The 23006-nt window shown below is 44.2% G+C and overlaps 1 protein-coding gene across 3 annotated transcripts in view; it reads left to right on the top strand.

Moving 5' to 3' along the window:
• LOC115548542 (retinal-specific phospholipid-transporting ATPase ABCA4) overlaps positions 1-7341 on the top strand; it is a 52490-nt gene extending 45149 nt beyond the window's left edge. For all 3 annotated transcript variants that reach the window (XM_030363265.1, XM_030363266.1, XM_030363264.1), the window contains 4 exons: positions 106-209; positions 574-666; positions 2904-3153; positions 6339-7341. In XM_030363265.1, the coding sequence (XP_030219125.1) occupies positions 106-209; positions 574-666; positions 2904-3153; positions 6339-6452 (561 nt within the window). In that variant the 3' untranslated portion in view covers positions 6453-7341. The remainder of the gene's footprint in view (positions 1-105; positions 210-573; positions 667-2903; positions 3154-6338) is intronic.
• Positions 7342-23006: the final 15665 nt, after the last annotated feature.

The raw sequence follows: 23006 nt of genomic DNA, 5'->3' as shown, positions 1-23006 counted from the left end.
GCCCCTCCTCCTCCTCCTCCTCCTCCTCCTCCCCCTCCTCCTCCTCTTCCTCTTTCTCTTTCTCTTCCTCCTCCTCCTCCTCCTCCTCCTGGTGTCTGTGTTCAGGATGAGCCCACCACAGGCATGGACCCCCACTCCCGCCGCTTCCTGTGGAACGCCATCATGAGCGTCATCCAGGATGGGAGGGCCGTGGTGCTCACCTCACACAGGTGGACTTCATCACACACACACACACACACACACACACACACACACACACACACACACACACACACACACACACACACACACACACACACACACACACACACACACACGGGCCCCTTGACGCAACAGCTTGGCCCAATAGGGGGCTAACCGTTGTCTGTTTTTATATGTTAATAAAGCTGCCAGGGTGTTGTTGATTGTACCGTGACCGTGACGATAATGAATTGCCTTGTGTTCATCGGCGCGAATCGTGGACGTGGGCATGTGTCGGCTATTAAAGTAAAAACCAACAGCTGTGCTTACAAATGGAGACCGATGACTGATGCTGTTGTTGTCGTTGTTGTTGTTTTTTGTTGTGGTTCCCAGCATGGAAGAGTGTGAGGCGCTCTGCACTCGACTGGCCATCATGGTGAACGGGACCTTCAAATGTCTGGGCACCATCCAGCATCTCAAATACAAGTGAGGGCCTCTCTTCTCGTACACCCAGGGTGGGGGTCCCTGCTGCCGGGCTGAGATGTATTGGGTTCCAACAGTGCCATTTGTTATCTCTGCATTGTCTCGCAGTGCTACCTTCAAAAGGTGTGTGTCAGGGGGTTCCTGGGAAAACGGCACCCAGCGTTGTTTCAGCGCATGGAGGATGGATGGGTTGTCCCCTCTTGTTTAGAAAGGGTTTCATCACGGGGACAATCTCAGAGGCTTCGCAGGCCCCGTGTTCAAATGCCACGTGCTCACCCCCAAAGGAGTATTCGTTTCATTGGAGAAAGGGTCCACTGGGTTCTGATTACCTTGACTGTACTGCAATACGGTGGGCCGGTGTGTGATGTCGTGTGCGGGGGGGCGCTGGGTCAAAGTTGAAATAATTTCAAACGCGAGCGAGTCCTCTCTGCGGCACACTGCCACGAGGTCGTGCCCATGGCCCCTCCGTCCTCTGGATTTTCCACAGCGTTTTCTCTGTCGGAAAATCTGGAGGGGCTGGCAGTCCAACCGAGACTCTACTGGACTTTCTGTCTAATCCTCTGATCCACGAGAGCACTGCAGGGGGGCTGTGAAAAACGTTAACAAAATAAAGATAAATTGACTTGACTTACACAAACATTTATTCAAAATTATATAAATTCTCTATATTGTTTGGTAAATATAGTAATAAGGCTTATTATTCTTGCAAATGACGGTTTTCTTTAAACCGCGGCGGTTTCAGATCATGCGTTACGTGATCCACACACATTGTACTCGGTTGTTGATCTCTTAACTGTTTGCAAATGAGGAGGTCTTCGTAAGCTCTTGATGATAATCTAGTGTCTGACCCGAGTCACAGGTGGAGACGCCCTGCCCTAAGCAGTGGTCAGAGCTCACCCACTGTCCCCCACCAGGGGTTGAGAGTTAGTGGAGAAGCAGCAATGTTTGGCCTCTATTTGTTATTAATAATCATGCTTATTTCCATTTTAAGAATCAAAGAATTCTTTGTGTCGTCTCGGATTGCTTCTCCATGTGCTTCAAGAAATTGAGCCTTTTTGAGGGTTTGCAATTGACGTCTGAAGAAATACAAAAACTCAGCCGCTCGACTTCTCTCTCTCAAATTGGAGATGGGCCCAGGAGTGGCCCCAGGAGAGAGGCCCTCACCGATGGGAGACGGGGCTCTTGCACTTGACACGCTCGCTCCCACTTGCCTCAAATAGCAATGGAAGGAAACCTACTTCATCTTTCTCTCGACTTGACTTCATCTTTCTCTCCATTCGACTTCACAATGCATTAGAAAACCAAATACCTTGGTTTACTGGCATAATCTTATCTATCCATCCAATTCTCTAGCGATCTATCTCTCTATCTTTACTGTTTGCAAATGAGGTGCTATCTCTCTCTGCCTCCGTCCCCATCTATTATAGGGATTTAGTGAACAACAACAAAAGATTTCCTTGGCTCTTGCCTCCAGGTTTCTACCCCTTTGCTGATGACTCAATACAATGATTTGATCAATCTTTAAAGGTCCGGGAACAAACTCCTACCTCTGGGATCCTATTGTTGTTACTTAATTGTTGTTGTGTTGCTATTTATTCACAAGTCCTACATGTCCTCAAGATAGTGGACTATTTAACTTGTAGCCGACATCTAGGTATTTTCACTTTACTTTGGGGACCTATAGCATAAAAGACACTAGTAAGGTCTTTTTTCTTCCCAAATCCCTATAAAGAAGGGGACATATTTATTTAAGCAGCGATTAACCAAGAGAATGTATCAAACATTTTTAGAGCCTCAATGACGGAAAACGCAAAAAAGGAAAATGAGAAAAATGTGTGTTCGCTTTATGCGTCCCCTCTTTTTACGAGGTTTACACGGCTTCATAAAGTCCCCGGCCTGCTCATCAGCAGAAAGTATCGCTGAGCCAGGGCAACAGCAGGGGGTCCCTGTGCATGGTCGCCAGTGCACACAGGAGGGTATCGAGGAGACGGGCAGCGCTAGACACAGAGATAAGAGGGTCAACGGAGGACGCCGATCTCAATCTCCCTGGCGACACTGGCAACCACCTGCCCTCCGTCGGTCCGCAAATAGAAAATCTGAGCCGTATTGATCACCCCGTATCGATGTTTCAATCCCGAGCTCATTAAAGCAACGATTTGCTTTAAGTAAACTACGTTTCGACGATCTAATCTATAAAGGCATCTCTGTATGTAACTCTGTCTCCCCCGCCCCCCTTTCAGGTTCGGGGACGGCTACGTGGTGACCATGAAGGTCAGGTCGTCGGGCCCCGGGGCCCCCCCGGACCTGGGCCCCGCCGAGAGCTTCATGGAGAGCAGCTTCGCGGGCTGCGTGCAGCGGGAGAAGCACTACAACACGCTGCAGTACGAGATCGCCTCCTCGTCCCTGGCGCGCATCTTCCAGCTCGTGGCGGCCAACAAGGAGCGCCTCAGCATCGAGGACTACTCGGTGACCCAGACCACGCTCGACCAGGTACCGGATCATGTGGTATCGCTTAGGCAGGGATTCTCATCCCAACCCTCCTGGGGAATGGAAACGTGGTGCCGCCGTCAAAGCGTTTATTGACCCCGGTTTGCAGACAGCAGCGGTTGATTAAATGGGATTCCGGGTCTCTCATCTCAGACACCTCACAGTTGTGTGTTTCACAAGCTTTTTTCGATTGAATACACTTTTGTGGGATGTCATATCTTCAGGCATTGATCGCGTCTCCTTTGTGAGATGTGAATGAAATAAAAGCCAGATATTTTTCTACTTTCCATCTGGAATCCGTGACCTTGTTATCAGAAGCTGTGCCCCCTCCCCTGCAAGGCTACGATTCAGTCCGCTCTCTTTGTTGTCTCCCCTCCGTTTATTTATTCCATTCAAGGGTTGCGTGATATCAGCTAGTTATTATCGTTCTGTCTACTCCCCATTATCTCTCCCCATATCATCGAGGTTCACAGTTCAACCGTCAAAACATAGCTCGGTGTAGAAGTGAATGAGAGCACATCTTCTTACATCATGTGTTGCTACGCTCTCTTCTGCCACGGGATAGAAGCAATCCTTTGCCCCCTTTTCCCCATTCTTGTTTCAAATATAATAGATGCATTACAAATCATTATAAGGCTAGGCAGGTTTTAGTAAAAGACGAGTAGTGATGAAGTTTGACCTTCGTAAGCTTGCTATTCATAACTTGGTGTAAGTAGGCCAGGCTAGGCCTTTTGAATACATTATTAAATCTGCATTATATCAAGCTATCGGTTTCCTCAAACTGCATGACTTTGATGAGCAGTTTCTTCTGCCGATGGAGAGACGTAGCCAGCCGGCTTGGGAGCAGCGAGCATCGTATTTCATGTTTTTCTCTGTATTCTGCATGCATGCCGATATATTTGGAGACATAATATTACCTTTCTCGTTCCAATTCCTCTTCATAAGCTTCACCTGCTTTTTAAGACGGTGGAGCGAGGATGGAATCAGCCTGCGCTAACTTTCATCCATATGTTTACAGCCTAAGCACACATCAAAAAACACATCGAGTTTAATGTATAATAAAGGTCATTCATTAATTCTGCCTTCCGAAAAATATTTTTTTACAACCCTAATCCTGTTCTACTCGGAAGGGATTTAAGCCGTTCACAGACAGGGGCTGTCGCATCACATTTTTATAACTAGCTCACTCACAGTGATGGCGCTAGCTGCCATTTTAGCACCTTCCCTGTCATAGGCAGTTGCTAAAACACGTTCCACTGATTGGCTGACGTCAGCTCAAATTCACTAGCCTCCAATGACAGCAGCGCACAGTAAACACGACCCCAGATCAGTGGCATGTGGAGAAATTTGAGAGTGTAAAAATTGAACGACTGCTTCAAATGAGACCTTTACTTTGAGACAGTACTGATATTGATGCGTCATGATTGTATGCAATCGTTATATACAGTTCTATTGGAAAACGCCAAACCCTTTTTTCCTTTCCGGTGGGAAGAGCTAAAAGACAGAAGAAAGAAGTCTCTCACACATAGGCTACACTTGAGCTTAGACGTGTGGGCAGCTTATTTTCACACTTGGGACCAAGAAAGTCAGACAAATCCATTCAAATATAATTCTCTCAGAAAGACCATTCACTGCAAGTGGATGTTGTCAGCTCCTTCCACGGATGCCCTGCTCAAAATTCAGTGAAAACTCTCCAACATGTTTTATGCAGCAGACATGCTATACAGGACTCGGGTCAAATTAGTACTAGGGGACGCGTGCCGGATGGCATGACATCAGATCAATAATCATTCGGAAACGGCAATTAAGGGCGGCTCGGTGCCTCAACTAATGACTTAATGCGATGGTTTCCACGAATTTGGACAAATCAAAAGTCTGTTTTAATCAGTATTTTATGTGCAATCCACCCACACTCCAAGACCTTTATATATATGTGTTGAATATCCATATCCAATCTATCCATTATTCAACACACAAAAAAAAAGGATGTTCGAACTGCATGAACTGGAATTGAGATGTTGGAACGGGTGAGGAACTCGCCGCTTGACAACAATATGATTGAAACGCTGGAGGCTCTCCTGTTCCAAAACACATATCAACGTAATACAAGACGTATTTGCGAAATGTCTGAAAAACGATTCCCTTGACATTTGGTTAACGCGTATTTGTTACCTACTTGCATCCCTACTAACCATTTCGGCCGTGTAGTTTGGCTTTTGACCTACAGTCCTATGCTACATGTCATTCCCTCTCTCTTTCTGTCTCTCACCACTCCTATCCATAAAGGAATAAAAAAAAAAAAAAGCCATTAAATTAAAATATAAATATATATATAAAGAAATAATTCATTAAATTCATTAAAACTACCTGTATATCACGAGAGACGTTGTTTTCAATTATCTAAAGGTTAATAAACCGTGTTATCTTGTGCGGCTTGCTCTTTAAAACATAATTTCAATGACTCAATGAAACAAATAGGAAATGTATTTGTTTTGTTCTACAAGACTAAGTCGCCTTTACCCACTAAAAAAGAAAAGTACAACTTTAGTACACCGGGAAATTATGCCTAAGATCCACAGAGCGGTCCAATTCGGTGCAGCTCGGAGCGGGACAGCTCATTTACGCTAAATCTGGCTCACGTTTCCACCGCCGACAGTACCTATACGGTAGGGCAGGGTTTAAGCTGGACGGCGATAGCCGCAGCGGCTACGTAAGCATTGTGACATCATAGCAGCGCGACACAATGTAGCCTGCTATTACATTTAATGAAAAAGAAGAACGCAACACATTGAACAAAGAGCAACAATGTAGGACGTCCAAGAACGACGGCAAACTCTTGCGCGACATTTTATTAAATTAATGAAGCCTTCGCCATTGTCCAGAAATACCTTGCGGGTTCTGTGTTTGTTTGTTTTTATCCCTCTGTCGCACGGAAGTGACGATTCTGTCGACCAATCAATCAACGGCGTGTGTAGCTCCATCTTTTCGGCACCCTTTAAGACCGCTTGGTAACCCAACGGAGGAGTACCGAAATATAGGTACGGCTCAGGGCGCTTTATTTGGGACCCTGCCTAACTTTTGGCGGTGGAAACGCCAATATAAGTGGAGAAACGGGGCATAAGAACAACAGGAAGGTGTTTGTGTACAGAGACTTTGTCGTCCTGGTGACTCATGTCTTTTCCCCGCAGGTGTTTGTGAACTTCGCCAAGCTGCAGGCGGGAGAGGACGATGACGTCATCTCACGTCGACGCAAAGCTAGCACGCACAAAAGAAAGATCACACCGCTCCGGAGAAAGAAATGAAAAGAAGATAGGACCAACTACCCCCCTCCAATCATGTAGGACACAAAAACTCTCCTTTTATCCACTGGAAAGATTCCACCAGATTCCAGACAATTTAACTCTAAAACCAGAAGAGGAAATTGAGGCCGCTCACCTGTCAAATCATTGGCCAAAACTAAAAGTTTGCAACATTTATATTTGTTTTCATCCTGCTAGAATGGCGATGACTCATTCTGGTCTGCTTATTTGAGAACAAAATTACATTTGTAATGCTTTTTGCTCGAGGAATCCACACCTGCAATCCACTGAAGATGATATATTCTGTTTTATATTAATGTGTATATATTGTTATATATATGTTTGAGAACAGTAAGCACTTTTGAAGCAAGTCGTTTTTACACTCACTACTCCTTTGTACATGTACCCAGCGTAAATGAACCATCACTCCATTGTTGTTCATTCATTAGCTCTGCTCTTTCATTCATAATTAATTATTCAGGTGTGCTTTGCATTGCCAGCGCTGCATTGACTCTCACTCAATCTTCCTGGTTGGGTGTTTAAGCGCTTCCTTCGCCTGCCAACCTTCCTTGCCCACAAACATGTGCATGTAAAGATGTCATGCGACATGCTTTAGCTTTTGCCATCGCCCTCGACCAACGCCGACCCACTCTTCTTGGGGATTTATTACTGCTCACGGGACTTTTTGATCCACCATCAGCACAATGCAATACGCCTCAGAAGACCACTCCACAGGCGCTTACTGCTGGGCTGAGTCAGAACTGCGATGGACACGCACGCCCGCACAAACACAGATACATATTCTTCTTTATTTCTCTCTATGCTACTTACCCACTTTCCAAGCTGATTTTGTGCGGCAACATCAATTAAAATAACCTGGTTTTAATAAACATCAGCGCTTCTGTTGTCGAATTCCCCACTTCGGCAATGTTTGGCATTCACACGGCGAACCTTCGCACAACAACACAGGCTTTTATTTTCCTCCCTGATTTCATCTCCCACAGAGCAGGGACAGAACCGCTCAGTCCGTAATGACGGCGAGGAGTCTCCCTCGAGACTAGACTTTGAAGGAGTAGACGTCAATGCTGTAGGTCGGCGGCGGCGGCGGCGGCGGCGGCGGCGTCGTCGTGGGCCGGGGTACCATGGCGACGGCGTTCCCGAATCGTCTGGCACACGTCCTGCTCGGCCCCGATGTGTCTCGACACCGCTTCCAATTATCCGCTCCGACCTGCCGCCGGGAGCAATGACACCGCCATCAGCCGCCCACGGGCCACACTCGACAAGAGCCAGGGAGGTGAAGGTGCGATCAGGGGGAGCGGCGGCACTCCGCAGACTGCCATCGTGTCACAGATCAGTTCTCTTGCGTGTGTCGGCGCGGCGGCGCCTTCTGCTTTATCCCTCATATGCTCGTCCGCAGCGCTGGGGATCAGGCGTAGGGACACAGCGGGGCATCGCGGGGGGGAGAGGCGGCAGGTGGGCAGAGTTCAAGGTATGTTTGTGCCAAGGTGAAAGATTCAAGGGGTTGTTTACCTGGAGCAACACAGAGTTGTGTGGCTGTAGCGAGATGAAATGGCAAGGGGGAAACACGCACAAACTCGCTCAGTCTGCAAAATATTTCTGAACCAGCCAGAAAGTCCAATTAACCGGTGACTTGTAACTGTATTTGTCTTGATGTCTTGGGATGAAAGCTTGCCTGCTTTGGGTAGAATATAGGCAATCTTGTATTGCATGTTGTATAATAATGATTTGACACGAAAACATCTATCTTAATGGGAAATGTGTTAGATCAACAAGTCAGATGAGGCATATCATTTTATACAAAGTGTTTTGGTCGAATTGAAGCGCAAACATTCTGCGGCGATAAATCATCCAGATTTATTTTGAAGTCATCTCTTTTGAGGCGAAAGTTAAATACATTTGGAAATCTATAAAAATGTATGAGAGGGGGCTTTATACCTTAAATAAGCCAAAACAAAAAGGCTAAACAAACTCTGGGACACTGGGGTAAAATAAATAATCCAGATTTGGTTGAGTCATCATTCATTGGTAAAAAAAAGTTTATTTTGGAATGTTTTGTGAATGTCCAACGGCAAACTGACTTTACCGTTCCCATGAAGTGGTTGGTCAGCGATGAGTACCACCTTCATTCACATAGTGAATCCAATTTTATGAAGAGCTGCTTGTCAGCGGTTCTTCTCCTGCACTCATCAGGATGTTGAATAATTAACCATTACCACAAGTGGATCTGATACACTGAAGGATTGGGTCTACGCATAGATTTACATGAGAGTTTTAATATTAGAATTATACTCTATGGTATGGTTGCCATAGAAAATATACTTTTACTCTGCCCCAAGTCTCGTGGCCTGCTGCTTCACACTAGTCTCGGCTACCATGTATTATTAGCTCCAACAGTGGATGGATTTGGCGAATGCCGACAGGCCCCCAACCAGTAGGGGCCCGTGTCTCACCATAGGCGATCATGAAGCAAAGGGCCTCAGACTCATTAGAAAGTGTTAAGCCCTGCTGTGCAGAGGGGCCCTCTTACATCACTCATGTGGCCCCCCTTATTTCTCAATCCTCATGAGTTTAATGTTCTTGCCTTTCCATGTACGCAAGACAGGCCCGACACCAGAAAACTTGAATATCCTGTATAACTGTCAAATATAAATGTTACAGTTTAACCCAACCGTAGTGTTGGCAAGTGAAGTGTCACTTGGTGCAGCCAATACTAAAATGGTAATGGAAGAGCAGAAGAGCGGGGAAAAGTAAGCGAGAGAGAACACTAGAGAGAGAAAGATAGAATGGGAAAAAATCACCCAAGAGCAGAAGGATTAAGGGGCCCTTAGGCACAGCAAGGCAGAGCGAGTGCAAGACCCTCGTGAATCAAAACAATTCCCTGAATGTGATCTCTGCACTCCAGCGCTGCAACACTGAAAGCATGTGCAAGTCTCGCTGATCCCATGTCTCTCCCAGGTCCTCACACAGCACTGAGAGCTTACGGGCGCTGCTGAAGGTGAACGGCCTTTCAATGTGAGGTTTGAGACTGGTTGAGATAGAGTCGCAGCAGACGCTCTTCATAATACTGCAGCTTATCGGATAACATTGAAGGCGAAAGGCTCTATTTGTCAGAGGCCGGCGAACTGTTAGCCACGTGGCGTCTTTAAATGCAAAAGATACGCTCAGAACTACATCTATAGGGAAACCTTATAGGAAACAGAACTATCTGTACATCTATCAGGCTGTGTGTGTGTGTGTGTGTGTGTGTCTCTCTCTCAATCTCTTCCTCTTCATTTCCTTTTCTTCATCATTGTGGGTCCACCCCTGCTGTGTAGACAAGGTCATAAAGGACCACATTCCCCCGCGGCTCCCATGGGGGACATTCTCTATCAGGCGTTCCCCAGCGGGGGGGTCTTCCATCCAGAGTGTTTTGGATAGCATCCAACTCTAAGAAGTGAGGCTGCGGTCTCACTGCGGCTCTCCACAGACTTCAGACTGAGTAGAGGCGCTCCGCATAGCACTGGGTGGCCGCCCACTCCATGCTCCATGACCGGGCTGGAGGATGAATACCATTCTAACCTCCATTGCGCCTGCTAATGCAAATCCATTCCGATTTATACCACAGATCTAGCCATACGCTCAGTTTTTTCCCCTGTGAGCTTTTTTTTTCTCAGTCGCCATTCAGGACATGATGCATTTTTTGGAGAGGAGATGACAACGGTTTAGCCGGTGATTGACAGGTGGCTGTGGGCTCCTTCAGGCATGCTGCCGGCTCGGGGCAGCATGTATCCAAGCCGGGCTCCTCAGCAGAATAACTGATGCAATCAACCCTTTCCTTAAATCTATCATGAACTCAATTGACGCTTTAGTCATTCGGCTGATGATTTGGCCCCCTTCTCACTAAAAAGCATTGTGATCATAGGAGCTGCAATCACGCCACAGGGGTAAGTCAATCAACAAATAAAACGCTCATGCACCAAATGTGAAAAAAACAAGAAGAAAGATTTTAATGGACAACTTGATAACGGCGCAGTAAAACAACATCAGGCAACATGAAGCGAGGGTGCATAAATGCTATCCCTATAGGCAACTTTTAATTCTCTCTGTTTAGAATGAGATAACGGATAGTATAATTAGTCCGGTCCACATTGTCCAAGTACACCTGGTACAGGCAGCTCCAGGGACCAGGGAATGGTATGCAGCAACTCTTAAAGGTGCGATATGTACGATTATTCATTTATAACAACCAACCACAATTATTGACAGAATATGAATAAATATCAGTTTGGACGTGACGTCAAAGTATTGGGTATTTACGTGCATCTATGTATTGCGTTGCAGAGATGTTAACTCAAGTCTGCAGCTAGGACTGGCCGGAACCGGTAAAACACTTTTTCTCACCTCTTGTCAATCATTCATGTCAAAAGAACCCTGAAAACTGAAATGCCTCTGACTTCACGGATCACTTGAATGATAAACACTTTACGATCTCATAGCACAGATGCATTGTAAACAGTACGTTTTAAGCTATTCAGGGAGGTGATGAATTTTTGGGCAGGGGGAAGGAGTTTAATGGGGGAAGGAGAGTGAGGGGACTTTTTGGAAATATACTGCCACCTATTTTGTGGAGGACAAATCAAGTTGCACCTTAAGGTGTGTTTGCGTTAATGCTATCCCAATAGGCATTGTATGGGGGTTTCTGTTTAGAAAAAGCAAGTGATAATGGATTTTTGTCATTCCCTCTTTGACCTCCTGAGAGGTGCCTTCTGAGACTAGGGATTTGTTCTTAAAAGTCTGCTGCAGCTCTTAAAAAAAAACATTGATTTCTTCTTTCCCTACTTTCCCTGTAGCTCTGATAAACTATTGTTTTTGGAATTCGGCCAACCTAAGGAATTAACAATTACAAGTCGATTCTCCATTAATTATTTAAGATACTACAAAATAAATTCAGATACTACAGACAAACAACAAATGACTAAATACATAGGTTGATATGATGAAATCAAGTCATTTCAGATCTGTTGCTCATGAAAAAACAACTGAGACTACAGTTAGGATTTAAATGCACTATGAATCATTCTCAAGACACACTTATGAAAGAGCTTTTAAAGATACAGGCTGCAGACGGTCCCATCAACATAATCACACCACACATGTATAAATAAAACAAAACATCTCTATTATCCAAAATCAGTCCACAAGCCTAGCTCAGCAGGCCTAGGGCTGGAAGGGGTGAGAGGAAAGGATTGTGTGGGCTGAGAAGGTACTGCTAGACTCTCAGAGAGCCGGGCCGATGGAGACGGCTGTTTAAAGTGCAGTGCGTCTGCTCTCCAACACATGCACGTGTGTTCCTATCTTTTCCGAAGAGGCGGAAGAGGATCCCAGGAGGAGCCTTCAACAAATATTTATCCCTCCCTCACTCACACTTCTTATTATACACCCTGCGTCTCACACACCCACGTGATGCACAGTTGTTTTGTTTTGACCAAATTCTATCGGCCTGAAAAATGGCTGATAGTTACGGCACAGAGCTTAGCGGCTGATATTTATCGACCCGTGAATAGGAAATTGTGTTTCTTACAATTGTGTGTGCGTTCCTTAACTTGTCCGGCGACCTGCTGTTTCAGACTAAGAGGTCATGTCTTGTATGAGGTCATGTGAGAGTGCCATCAGCTTTAGCAGCATATGTTGTTGTTGGCTATGAACGTCACACGTGATGCAGGTAAATACGTGCTCAAAATAACCGTTCAAATATGCAATTCAGCTGGATGAATCTTTATCCCTAAATCGATCTCCATAGCCCCCCCCCCCCCCCCTCGTTGTAAATATTCCTTGCTCCTGTCGCTTTTCCCCTCTCTTCTCCGCTTTCCCGACGGAACCCGGGTCATGGGAACACGGGGGACACGTGATCCTCATTTGCATATAGAGTACATAGATAAAAATATCACGGTCTCAAAAGCACACTCAATAGGGACCTAATGGAACACGACAGTCATCTAAGCGCCGGGATGGAGTTGGAGCCGCAGAAGAAGTGTAAGAGGAGAAGAACAACACTTTTTATTTTTTTTTTATTCAAGTTTATACGAGAACGCACTGCCACTGGGTAGGTGCTTTGTGGCGTGTTCGCGTTCACATATGCCCCGTGGAACCATAAACAAGCCGGCTCTAATCAATAGAAGAATTGTGTTCGTCATTAGGGTTTCCATCCGTGCACCCTTGTAGATGGATCTCCAGGCGTATGACTTAACGGGTGACCAGCGCCAATGTTTCGTCCGTCCGTCCTTGTCTAATTTGCATGTTTGCCTGTTCGTGCTGGTACTTCTGTCCGAAATGAGTCACTTTTTGGCGAGGAGTCAGCAGTTGAACTTCTGAACTCCATCGGATTGAACCGGTCCTAACAAATATTTTCCACCGGTTCCCTGTATAGCGCTAGGCGCTTAACTGTTGAAGACAGAACACATTGAATTTCCCTACTCTCCTGATTACCATAAATCCCAGGCCAAGGTGCTCTGGAGAAATAGTGAGCTATTAGGTGGATGAGAAATATATTCATTAAAAGCTTTGGCTTAAGGCTTGGCCTCTCCTCCTGGTTTAAGGCATTTTATCAGAACTCGGCCTCTAATTGAGATAATTTATCTTGTAAGTATGGACAGTTGCACATGTTTCAGAAGAATTGTTGCTGATCCATCAATTATATATGGATTCATGAATACATTTAAGGCATCCATTGGCAAGTTGAAACAAGAAAAATGTTTTTTTTAGATTAGTAAAAAAAAAACAAAGCCACACAGAAAGTAGGCACCTTTTTCTCGTATAATGTTCCGACGTAGAATGCAATATCTTTTGTTGGATTTGGACTAATTTTTTTCTGCTAGGCTGGGTGAAGGGGGATTTCTTGTAAACAACTTTGTTGTTTGTCAGTATAATATGATGAATTACAGATACAAATCGAATTGGCTCCCCCTCAGTGGCTCTGCCTGGCCTTTCGGTTAAATTTGTAAAATTGCAGCCAAACAGTTTTGTTTTTCGAATTTTAATGTAAGAACAGTAAGGTTCTTCTTTCTTATCTCAATATCAATTCTCACCAGCAATATGTGACCGTCAACTTGTGATCATGGACTCCGCAGAAGTGTTACTTGCGATTCAAAATCAAGCCAATATTTCATTATTTTCTTTTTTATTTCCATATTTTGCATGGACAATATGACATTTGACATTATAAGCCCATTAACAAATAATGACCATATGCTAAATTTAAAAGGTGGTGACTATTCAATGATATATTTTTTCCTGTATACATTCATTAATGTATTAATTAATAATTAATAATTAATGTATCAGTTTTAAACACTGAAGAGGAGGGTCATACATCCAACCTTACATGCAGGGCATATATTCAACATGCGTTCTGTAAATGACCTGACACTCATCGAATCAAAGACCTTTGAAATTTCAGGCCTGTCGTACACACAAGCCTTGAACAAATTGGTACACACTATGATAAATGACAAACTAAAATCAGAGTTACCAACATCGTTGCCTTCATTCACAAGCTTCCATTTAGTTTAGTGGATGGGTGTATAAGAAAGAAATTCAGCGTTGTTTGTTGTTGTGTGTGTTTGGGTGGTTGTATTTATATTTATGTGTGTGTTTGTATGGATGACGCGTGCCTGTGTACGTGCACGTGGGTGCGTGTGTGTATGTGTGTGTGTTTCAATGCGTACGCGTCAGCCCATTCCAGACAGATCATTGTACAAAAAACAAAACAACTTTTTCCTTTTATCCCCCCCCGGCCCTGGGAGTCATTCTCCCTCCAGCAGAATAAACACAATCTCCTCGTCTCCGGGCGCAGTACGAGCTCCAAGGGCTGCAGGGTGCCCGGCACAGATCAATCTCTGGCCCACCGCGCTCCACTGCTCATCCTCAGTGCGGCGGTTCTGGTGGGGCTGGTGGTAGTGGTGAATAAGGTTAGGCTTAGGGCTGGCGGAAAACATAAATTGTCATCAAACATAATAGTTGTATAAATATATATTTTTAACATTTTAAGCCAATTTATTGTTCTAAATATTCATGGTTATTGACATTCAAAGTTTCCAAACGCATATTCACATGTGAGTACCCACACACAAGCGCACACACACATATACACAAACGCGTCGGTGCTCCAGTGTTGCGTTGTTTCATTCCGAGAAACCAAGCGTATAATACAGCCAGCAGGGGTAATGTATAATGCATAATCATAATAATAATGTATACCAGCCTCTTAACATCATATCAACATATCCGTGCTGAAATCACCCAGCAAATGCGTACCCGTACCGGAAATACAAAGAAATAGATGGATTGCAGGAACCTATAAGTCTAGCCGAGTTGAGCCAGTCTGGGGCTCTTCGCAGGTTTATGAAGCCAGATCCTTCACAGGGCCAGACCCTTGGCCCTGTGTGCACACAGATAAGGGATGAGGGCAGCGCTGGGCAGACAGCACAGAGGGAAAGGCTGAGAACCAGCCGTTGACCTCCACAGTAAATAGAGTAATAGGGGCCATGCCCGACCGGTGGTTCAGTAGATTTGATGAATTGATGATCAGGACCTTATTTATGAAATGTGGTGTGCGATTCATTTTACTTATTAAGTGTACGTGTCCACAACCGTGCCAATTCACACCTGCAGGAGGTTAGTCCGTTATAAATCCCAGTCCAACTGGTCATGCGGGCACGTGGATCAGCCTCAGATCCTGCTCTTTACACGGCCAAATCAACCATCAACGGTCAATGCTGAGCAGCACAGGAACATTGATTCGTATCAATGAGCCTGCTGATCAATCGCACGCTAAGGATAATCATGGCAACAGCCGAGTGGAAGACGAAGAAAAGAATGTCTCTGACAATGAAATCGAAGTAATTAGGGGTGAGGTGGAGATCAGAAAGCTTATTGTTTGGTGGCCGCAGCAGCTGTTCATAAACAAGAGAATATATAGCATATGGCGACACGTCTCTCCTGGGTTTAATGACTCACAGTCGAGTTCCCTGCACCTATTTTGCACACAAAAATGATTAAACAACTGAAATCGAACTTCATGATATATACACGGTATTAGAATATATTTAAGTCTATTGGCACTCTGTTCTGCAATTCTTTAAAGCTATTTGATGTAATCTTGGATTGCCGAAACTGATGATTATTTCATCAGTCAGTTACTACAGTCGATCCCTCTCCACTGCTCCCGGGGGGGGGGGGGGGGACGTGATGGTGAGAGAGCACTGATGAAATACTGAGCAGGCTTTGATTACAGATTTGAGCAGGCTTGGGCTGTATCTTTGTTAAATTGCAAGGTGCTTACGGAATAGTTTTGGCTCACGACAAGTCAAATATAACCGCTGGTTTTAATGTTTACGATAATGTCATGTGGATCTTTGATTTACATTTGATAGTAAGTTCAATTATATGTGGTTTCAATTCAACACCTCACCGTCTGCATCGCAATTCCCTCTGTCTCCAAAATGTTCATATATTGCGTGGACCAGAGTTCATGTACAGATGCACACATTCTCCCGTCACGTCTGTTTTTATAGACCCAAGGGCCGTTATCAGCCTCCCCAAAAACCAAAATGCCCTTGGATGCAATTGAATAGACCTACAGTTAATCAGAGCAATGAAAATAGTGACACATAAGCTGACGCCATCTTGGATTTGTTTATGAAAGTGCCTTGACTGCACTCCCATAGTGCGCCATGGTATCAAACCCGCCTCGTATTTGATAAACTGTAGTGTGTGCTTTGAGGGCGGTCTGGGGTCTATAAAAAGTTATAAATGAGACCCCTGTTCTCTAGCCCCCATGCCTGAATGACACAGGACTATAGAACCTTTTGGACTGTGTGCCTTACCCTCTACCTGTCTGTCTTCCTCCTACCTGTCTGACTGCTTGTCTGACTACCTCTCTGCCCGTTTTTCCTATCTTGCCCGACTCTGAGGTGAATGACTCCACTTCTCAAACTACTCTTTGTGGGTAAACAAAACTGTAAAGTGACGTCATTCTCACTTCAGTATTCCTCTGCCTGTGCTGTCCTCCGGCCCGCCTTGATGGTGTTGTTCTTGAGTGTGGAGATCAGTCTGAGTCTAAACTTTGATCCTCTGAAGCAGCTCACAGGGGTAGAACGTCTCCAGTCTTTATTTACTGGTACACGGATCCCATCAATAATTGCCTTTGGAGGGATTAGGAGACGAGATGACTAGGGGAAATGCTAAAGACTAGTAAAACACCCTCCCAACAGAAAGACCATGCATAAATAAATATATTTAGTATAAATAAATGAAGGGTACTATAGGTACAGCGTGCTGAATTTGCATCGTTAAATTTGTGGTTAAAGTCCCTCACTCATCTCTCTAAGAATTGTATAATTAATTGTTTTGGCACGATAACTAGATTGTAAAATGCACATGAAGGATCTTGGCCACTGCGTTTCTGTTATTATATTACTCGAAAAGATATCAAATTATTGTTGTTTACCAACCCTTATTGTCAAATAAGCATTTCTAAAAGATCAGAATCATCAATAATTAATTTCCATCTCTAGTCATCTGGATGGAAACTAATTACACAGTGTGATATATTCGTGTGTGTGTGTGCGTGCGTGTGTGTGTCTTTGAGTCTGTGCATGCCGGATTGTATATCATGCAAAAACACACACAGACCCACACAAACTTTATAAATAATTAAAAAGTACAAATCTTCTTGACATCTTGGATTAGGGCTTGGGTTTCCATCTCAACTAGAATCTCATGCAATTAGAAGCTCATGGGGCCCTATCTTGCATCCGGCGCAATTTAAATTCTTAATGGCGCATGTGTCGTTGCTAGTTTGCAGCTGGCGCAGAGCGTTCTTTTCTCTCCTCTGCCACGCGTCGCTAAATTAGGGAATGATCTTGCGCCCAAAGGGGCGGTTCGGCGAAAGAAGGAGGCGTGTTCTGGCGCAAACGTTCCCTGGTGCTATTTTGCAGTTTCAGAAACCACTTGCGCCACAAACCAGGAATACCTGGTTTAAAGTCAGTGGCGCATTGTTCAGATGCTATTTTAAGGGCGCATGCATAATGCTGCTTGTGCAGCTCACGCATAAACTTTGATTCTCTCATCTACCTAGCCACACATTCTTGGTAAATTATTTGGGAAAGAACAGCTGATACAGCGGTAATAAGTTGTACTTTTAAATCAATGCATCTGCAAACACCGTACAGCAAACACATATTTTCTTGACACAGACATCGTGTACATACCCATAACTTTTATGATTGATGAGTATTCGATCATGAGAAAACATAGTTTTGCCGCGACTGAGTGTTAAAAAGAATGAATGAATGCTGGCGCGCGTGTGTGTATGTGTAAAATAATTAATGAATGCGGGCGCACATGTGTGCGTCCATCTGTTTAAACACACGCAAACTAAACACGTAACGCATAATACAGTCCATGGCAATGTATATTAACGGGGGGACACATGCATATTAGGAACACAAGTCGATAACGATGATGCATACAATACTGATAAGAAACGATGATCATAATGTATTGCGTATATCATTAAATTGAACCACAGTTACTGCATATCATATGTGTGTTAAGTTTTCTTTGGCGAAATTTATTTGAGTCAGTATTTCTGAAATTGTGGAAGAAAACCTTATTCCATGTGTGAATTAGGCCATATTATTTGGCCATAAACTGAGCCATTTGAAGTTTGAAATGCACGTGCATCTGTCTCATCGGAGACTGCAGACGCGCTGTCAAAATATCAACTTGTCAGATTCAAATGCGCTCATGGCTCTTAAAGGGGATGGGAGAAGGCACTCTCATTGGTTTATTGCACGTTACGCCCAAACCAAACCTACGGGTAATTAGGCTACTTCAGACCAACCCTCTTTAGTTTTGCGCTGGTATAGCGACATCTCCATAAAACCGCCCACAAAGCTACTTGCGCTTGGCGCTTCTCACTTGCGTTTCAGACCGTTGAAATAGGGCCCACGGTGTGCATTATGAGGCATCTCAAAGACCTATGCGTTTCTTTGGCGGCAACAGTACCAGCTGAATAGCGAGTCCTACACTTTCTGAGGGAACATAATGATGGAAAACACATTAACTCTGCCGCTTGTGATCTGAATGCATGACAATAATGTTGCCAACAAAATCCAGGTCTTAATATTCATAGTACTGTAAATGCAAGGGCTTTCATCAGTGGGCCACATGCTCAATCACCATTGTGTAACCTTATTCGGCGATAGATTACATTTATGTAAATGAAAATCTTTGGAGATGTACTAGACGACCACTTTCACAACCTTGCAAACATAGAAGAGCAAACTGCTTCATTTACAACTGAACGACCACAAAGCCTTTTAACAAGTATACACCAACCTTGGAAGCAGTTTGCTGGTCACTATCATCAGAGGGAAAGCAAGAGGAGTTTGCCCTCATCTTTAAAGGTAATGCAGATATTGTTAAAGCAATTATTCCTTGTTTCACCCTAACTTTTTTGTTTTGAAACTGCTTTATGAAATTGAAGTGAAGAACAAAACCGGCCTCGGAAACTACACAAAGCTTCAAAACTTGCATGTGTATAAATGTGAATATTTTAAAACAAATATGCAAAATGTGTAAAATTTTGCCTAAAGTCAATATGTCCCATTTATCCATTTAAAAACCTCTGAAACAAGTAAGAGTCTTATTTTGTGCTTCTAGTATCATAGAAGAAAGGTTAGGACAATTTCTCCAGTGAGCTTGGCAGAGACAGCCACACTGAGGAAGGCCTGCTTGATGAATAACAAAGGAAAAGTGGTGAAGAAAGAGGCATTCATTAATGCAGCACATAACCACAAGACCCTGGCCATGGGCCTGAACCAGAAAAAAAAGCCTGTAGACAAAGAAGGAATTGCAAAGGCATAATTCTGGACAATTTTTGGACCCCTACAGGCCAGACAGGGTCACTGCGGCTACAGAACCCTGACGGTGTACCCAGGACTACGTTACTGTGGCCCTGTCTGAGCTTTCCTTCTCCACGTTCTTCCCTCATTCATGAATAAAGGGGTGAAGGAGGGGAGAATGAGAGAGAGGCGTTGAAAGAGCCTAAATCCCTCCTTGTTATAACGCTGCTTTGAATGTAAGGACTAAGTGCTCCACACCAACACTGGCTGTTAACTTTAATGACTTCAATCTCCACAGCTCACTTGCTTTAAAGACATCAGCGAGTGGCACCGCCGCCGCCAGTCCCAAACTGCTTACTGATGCCACTCCTCCGTGGCTCCATCTCACAACATCACACTAGACAGCGGCGAAATTGAGTTCCAACCAACCGCATGGCTCAGTCTGGAAATTGAGAGCGGTTTATAAAATCATCCCTTTAAGATGGCCATTACTTTTTTCATTAACTCTTCATAACATTTTCTGGGGACGTGTTCCTTTTTTTCGTACAATTTTGCGCTTCTTGTTACATATCTGATTTGATTGTGTATAGTGGCTTTCAAAGATTTGAAAGCCACTTTATCTGAGGGCCCGGTGAATTACTGTTTGTCAAGATGATTTGCAGCGTTGCTTGCTATCAGTTACCTTATCAGAAATATTGTTTTGCTTCCTCCAATAGGTGGATGTGTGGCACCACCCCCCCACCCCCTCCTCCTCATACATATATTCCGCATATATGTGTTTATAATTAATATTTCAGTGCCTTGTATTCTTGTCTTTTCAAAGTTCTCCATCAGATGAATATGACATGAAAGAACAAGTGTGCCATTGATTGGGACCCTTTTTATTCTCTCCCTTGAGGCAGACAAACTCCAACGTCACAATTAAGAAATAAAACTTTCACTGTGAACAAACACAGTAATGGTTATCACATTACTTTCGTAAAGGTGGATGGGATGTTAAGGTATGGACCTTATTTAAGTCATGTTGGCCATCAAGAAGAGGAAAACTTTGTCTCCATTTGCAGCGATGCATCTGAATGAACAAACGTTGCCATTTGGTGTGCACCAAGGTTCAATCCTAAGGCCTCTTTTATTTGTACCTTTAAATCACTCACCGTGCTTACTTTTTTAATTATAAAATCCCTCACTGATTCAGTTTATTTAACTAATCAAGGATTAGACGTGCCAGAATTTGCTCACAATGTAAATAAGGACACACACGAACAAACAGGATAATTGTTTTTGGATGTCATAGAAAGAAAGTTACTTAGCCCTCCCATCAGCCCCCTCTTCTAAAGACAAAACAATTAATTAAGAAACCTTGAATCACTGGAGGATGAGGATGATCAAATAACCACTTTAACTCAATACCATGTGCAACCGTGTTCGTCTATAAAAATACACTAACAGTCTTTGTTGCCAGTTTTGGATAAAGAAATAGGCCTATAATCCAGCCTTATTTGTAAAGTGCACATGAGTCTCAAAGCGCCTTCTATTTCTGATGCAGGCTCACAGTTTCTATTGAGTGCATTGCTTTTCATCCTCCACTTGGTATTCTGACATGCTGGTACAAACATCCTTTAGTGTGACAGTTTGTCTTATAACTGTAGTTACTGCCCCCTGAAGTTTAACTGCAGTCCTCTATGTGCGGCATGAAATGTGGATGACCACCGCGCAACTGAAAACAACAGAATAGTTTTCCCTTCCTCTCTGACTCTCAGAAATAAATAAGAGGGTGCAAGGGAATGAATAATGAATGTGACGTCTGTGAGGGTCTCCGTAGCGGGTCTCCAGATAATTCTCCCTCCCTCATTCTTATTCCCTGGCTGAGGTTGTGAGATTAGGGAGTTATGGCAGCATGCAAATTCCTGACGCTCCAGCCTGTCAAAGGGCGATGTTTTGAAGTCGGCGATGAGGGGCTTCTGAATCAATGATATTTAAATGCTGGAGAGTCTAGAACTCCCAGCCCCAAGAGATCCATAGCAGCCCAAGGCGGGCAGATGGTCCAGCCGGCTCTCTGCCCTTTTGTTAAGGTGCTGCCTGTCGGTCTGACCGGTGGAGCCACATCGATCTGGCCTGCAGCAGACCCACAGCTGGATCACGCCCTCTGACGTGGCACGACCTGTGTGCTGCTTACCGTGTGTGTGTGTGTGTGTGTGTTTGTGCATGTGTGTGTTTGTGTGTGTTTAATGTGCCTGTGTGTGTACGACTGCATCATGTATGCAATGGGTAGTTGTGACTATTGGTGTTTTGTGTGGTGTGTATGTATGTTGTGTGGGTGGGTGTGTGCTCATTGTGTGTCTCAAATTTTTGGTTTGTGGGATATTAGATGCTTGTTTCATTTACTTGTGTCTGTGTGTGTGTGTGTATGTGTGTTTAATGTGCCTGTGTGTATGACTGCAACGTGTATGCGATGGGTTTATTTGTGTTTTTGTATGATGGGTTGTGTGTTCCTGTATGTTGTGTGGGTGGGTGTGTGCTCATTGTGTGTCCCAAATAGTTGGTTCTAAATGCTTGTTTATTTCCTTGTGTGAGTGGGTCTGATTTGCAGTGACAGTATTTATATGGCACCTTTTTATGACTACATACGTGTCGTGGTGTGTGTGTGTGTTTGTGTTAAAAGAGCCTGAGTGTTTATGTGGTAATTTTGATGCCTGGGTGTGTTTGTATCTCCATCTGAGTGTGTGTGCACTGTGTGTGTGTGTGTGTGTGTGTGTGTGTGTGTAGATCCCCGCTGGCAATAGGCAGTATTCGAGTGGTGTGGAAGCCATCGCTGTTTGTGTGTGCGTGTGCGTGCGTGTGTGTGTGTGTATGTGTACTCCTGCGTGTATCTGTGATCACAGTGTGTGTGTGTGTGTATGTGTGTGTGTGTGTGTGTGTGTGATGGAGGCAGCTGATCCTGTCTCCTACCACTGCGGGTCATCACACATACACAGTGTCCTCACACCTCCCCTTCTCCAGATGAGCCCTAAGAACTGCAGCACACAACTTCATACGCCCATTTAAGGGCTTAAGGTTAGGGGGTGTCACCAAATGTAAGGCTGTGAATCAGTTCGAGGCTGACACTGTGATAAAGGGCTACGAACCATAAGCTTCATCTGACAAAAAATGTACTGTTCTCTATCTGCGTAATTAATGCATAATGCTTCTTGCACAGTTCAATTCCATTCATTTGAGTGCCTAATGAATAGAAAAGTTTCCATTGGCTGACAATGTTTCCATTTCCATTGGCTTGCAGTGATGTAATGTCATATTCTGATGCTGGCAGACCGAGAAAACTAACAAGCCCATTTGAGTGCTGCTGTTTACCAGTCTAGCCCTAATGGACATGGACTGGCTGTTGCTGTGCTAAAATATTACTGTGGAATATGTAACTTGCTCCTCTTAACCACATGATACAACAGCCAGACAGCGGCGGATGTTCATTCTGAGACAACACTTGAACAACAACCACGCAACACCATGAAAACATAAATTACTTTATTTTTTTTGAGCATTTGTTATTCACGCAAATAATTGCTCACAATATTGATCTTGTGTTATTGGGCGTCAATGACAAATTGCTTCTGATATAGTTGAGTGAGGCATGGACAATGTTTTCGCAAATGCA

This window comes from Gadus morhua, chromosome 8, assembly GCF_902167405.1.
Source record: "Gadus morhua chromosome 8, gadMor3.0, whole genome shotgun sequence".
Taxonomy (NCBI): Eukaryota; Metazoa; Chordata; class Actinopteri; order Gadiformes; family Gadidae; genus Gadus; species Gadus morhua.
This window is presented reverse-complemented; position numbering and strand designations above follow the sequence as displayed.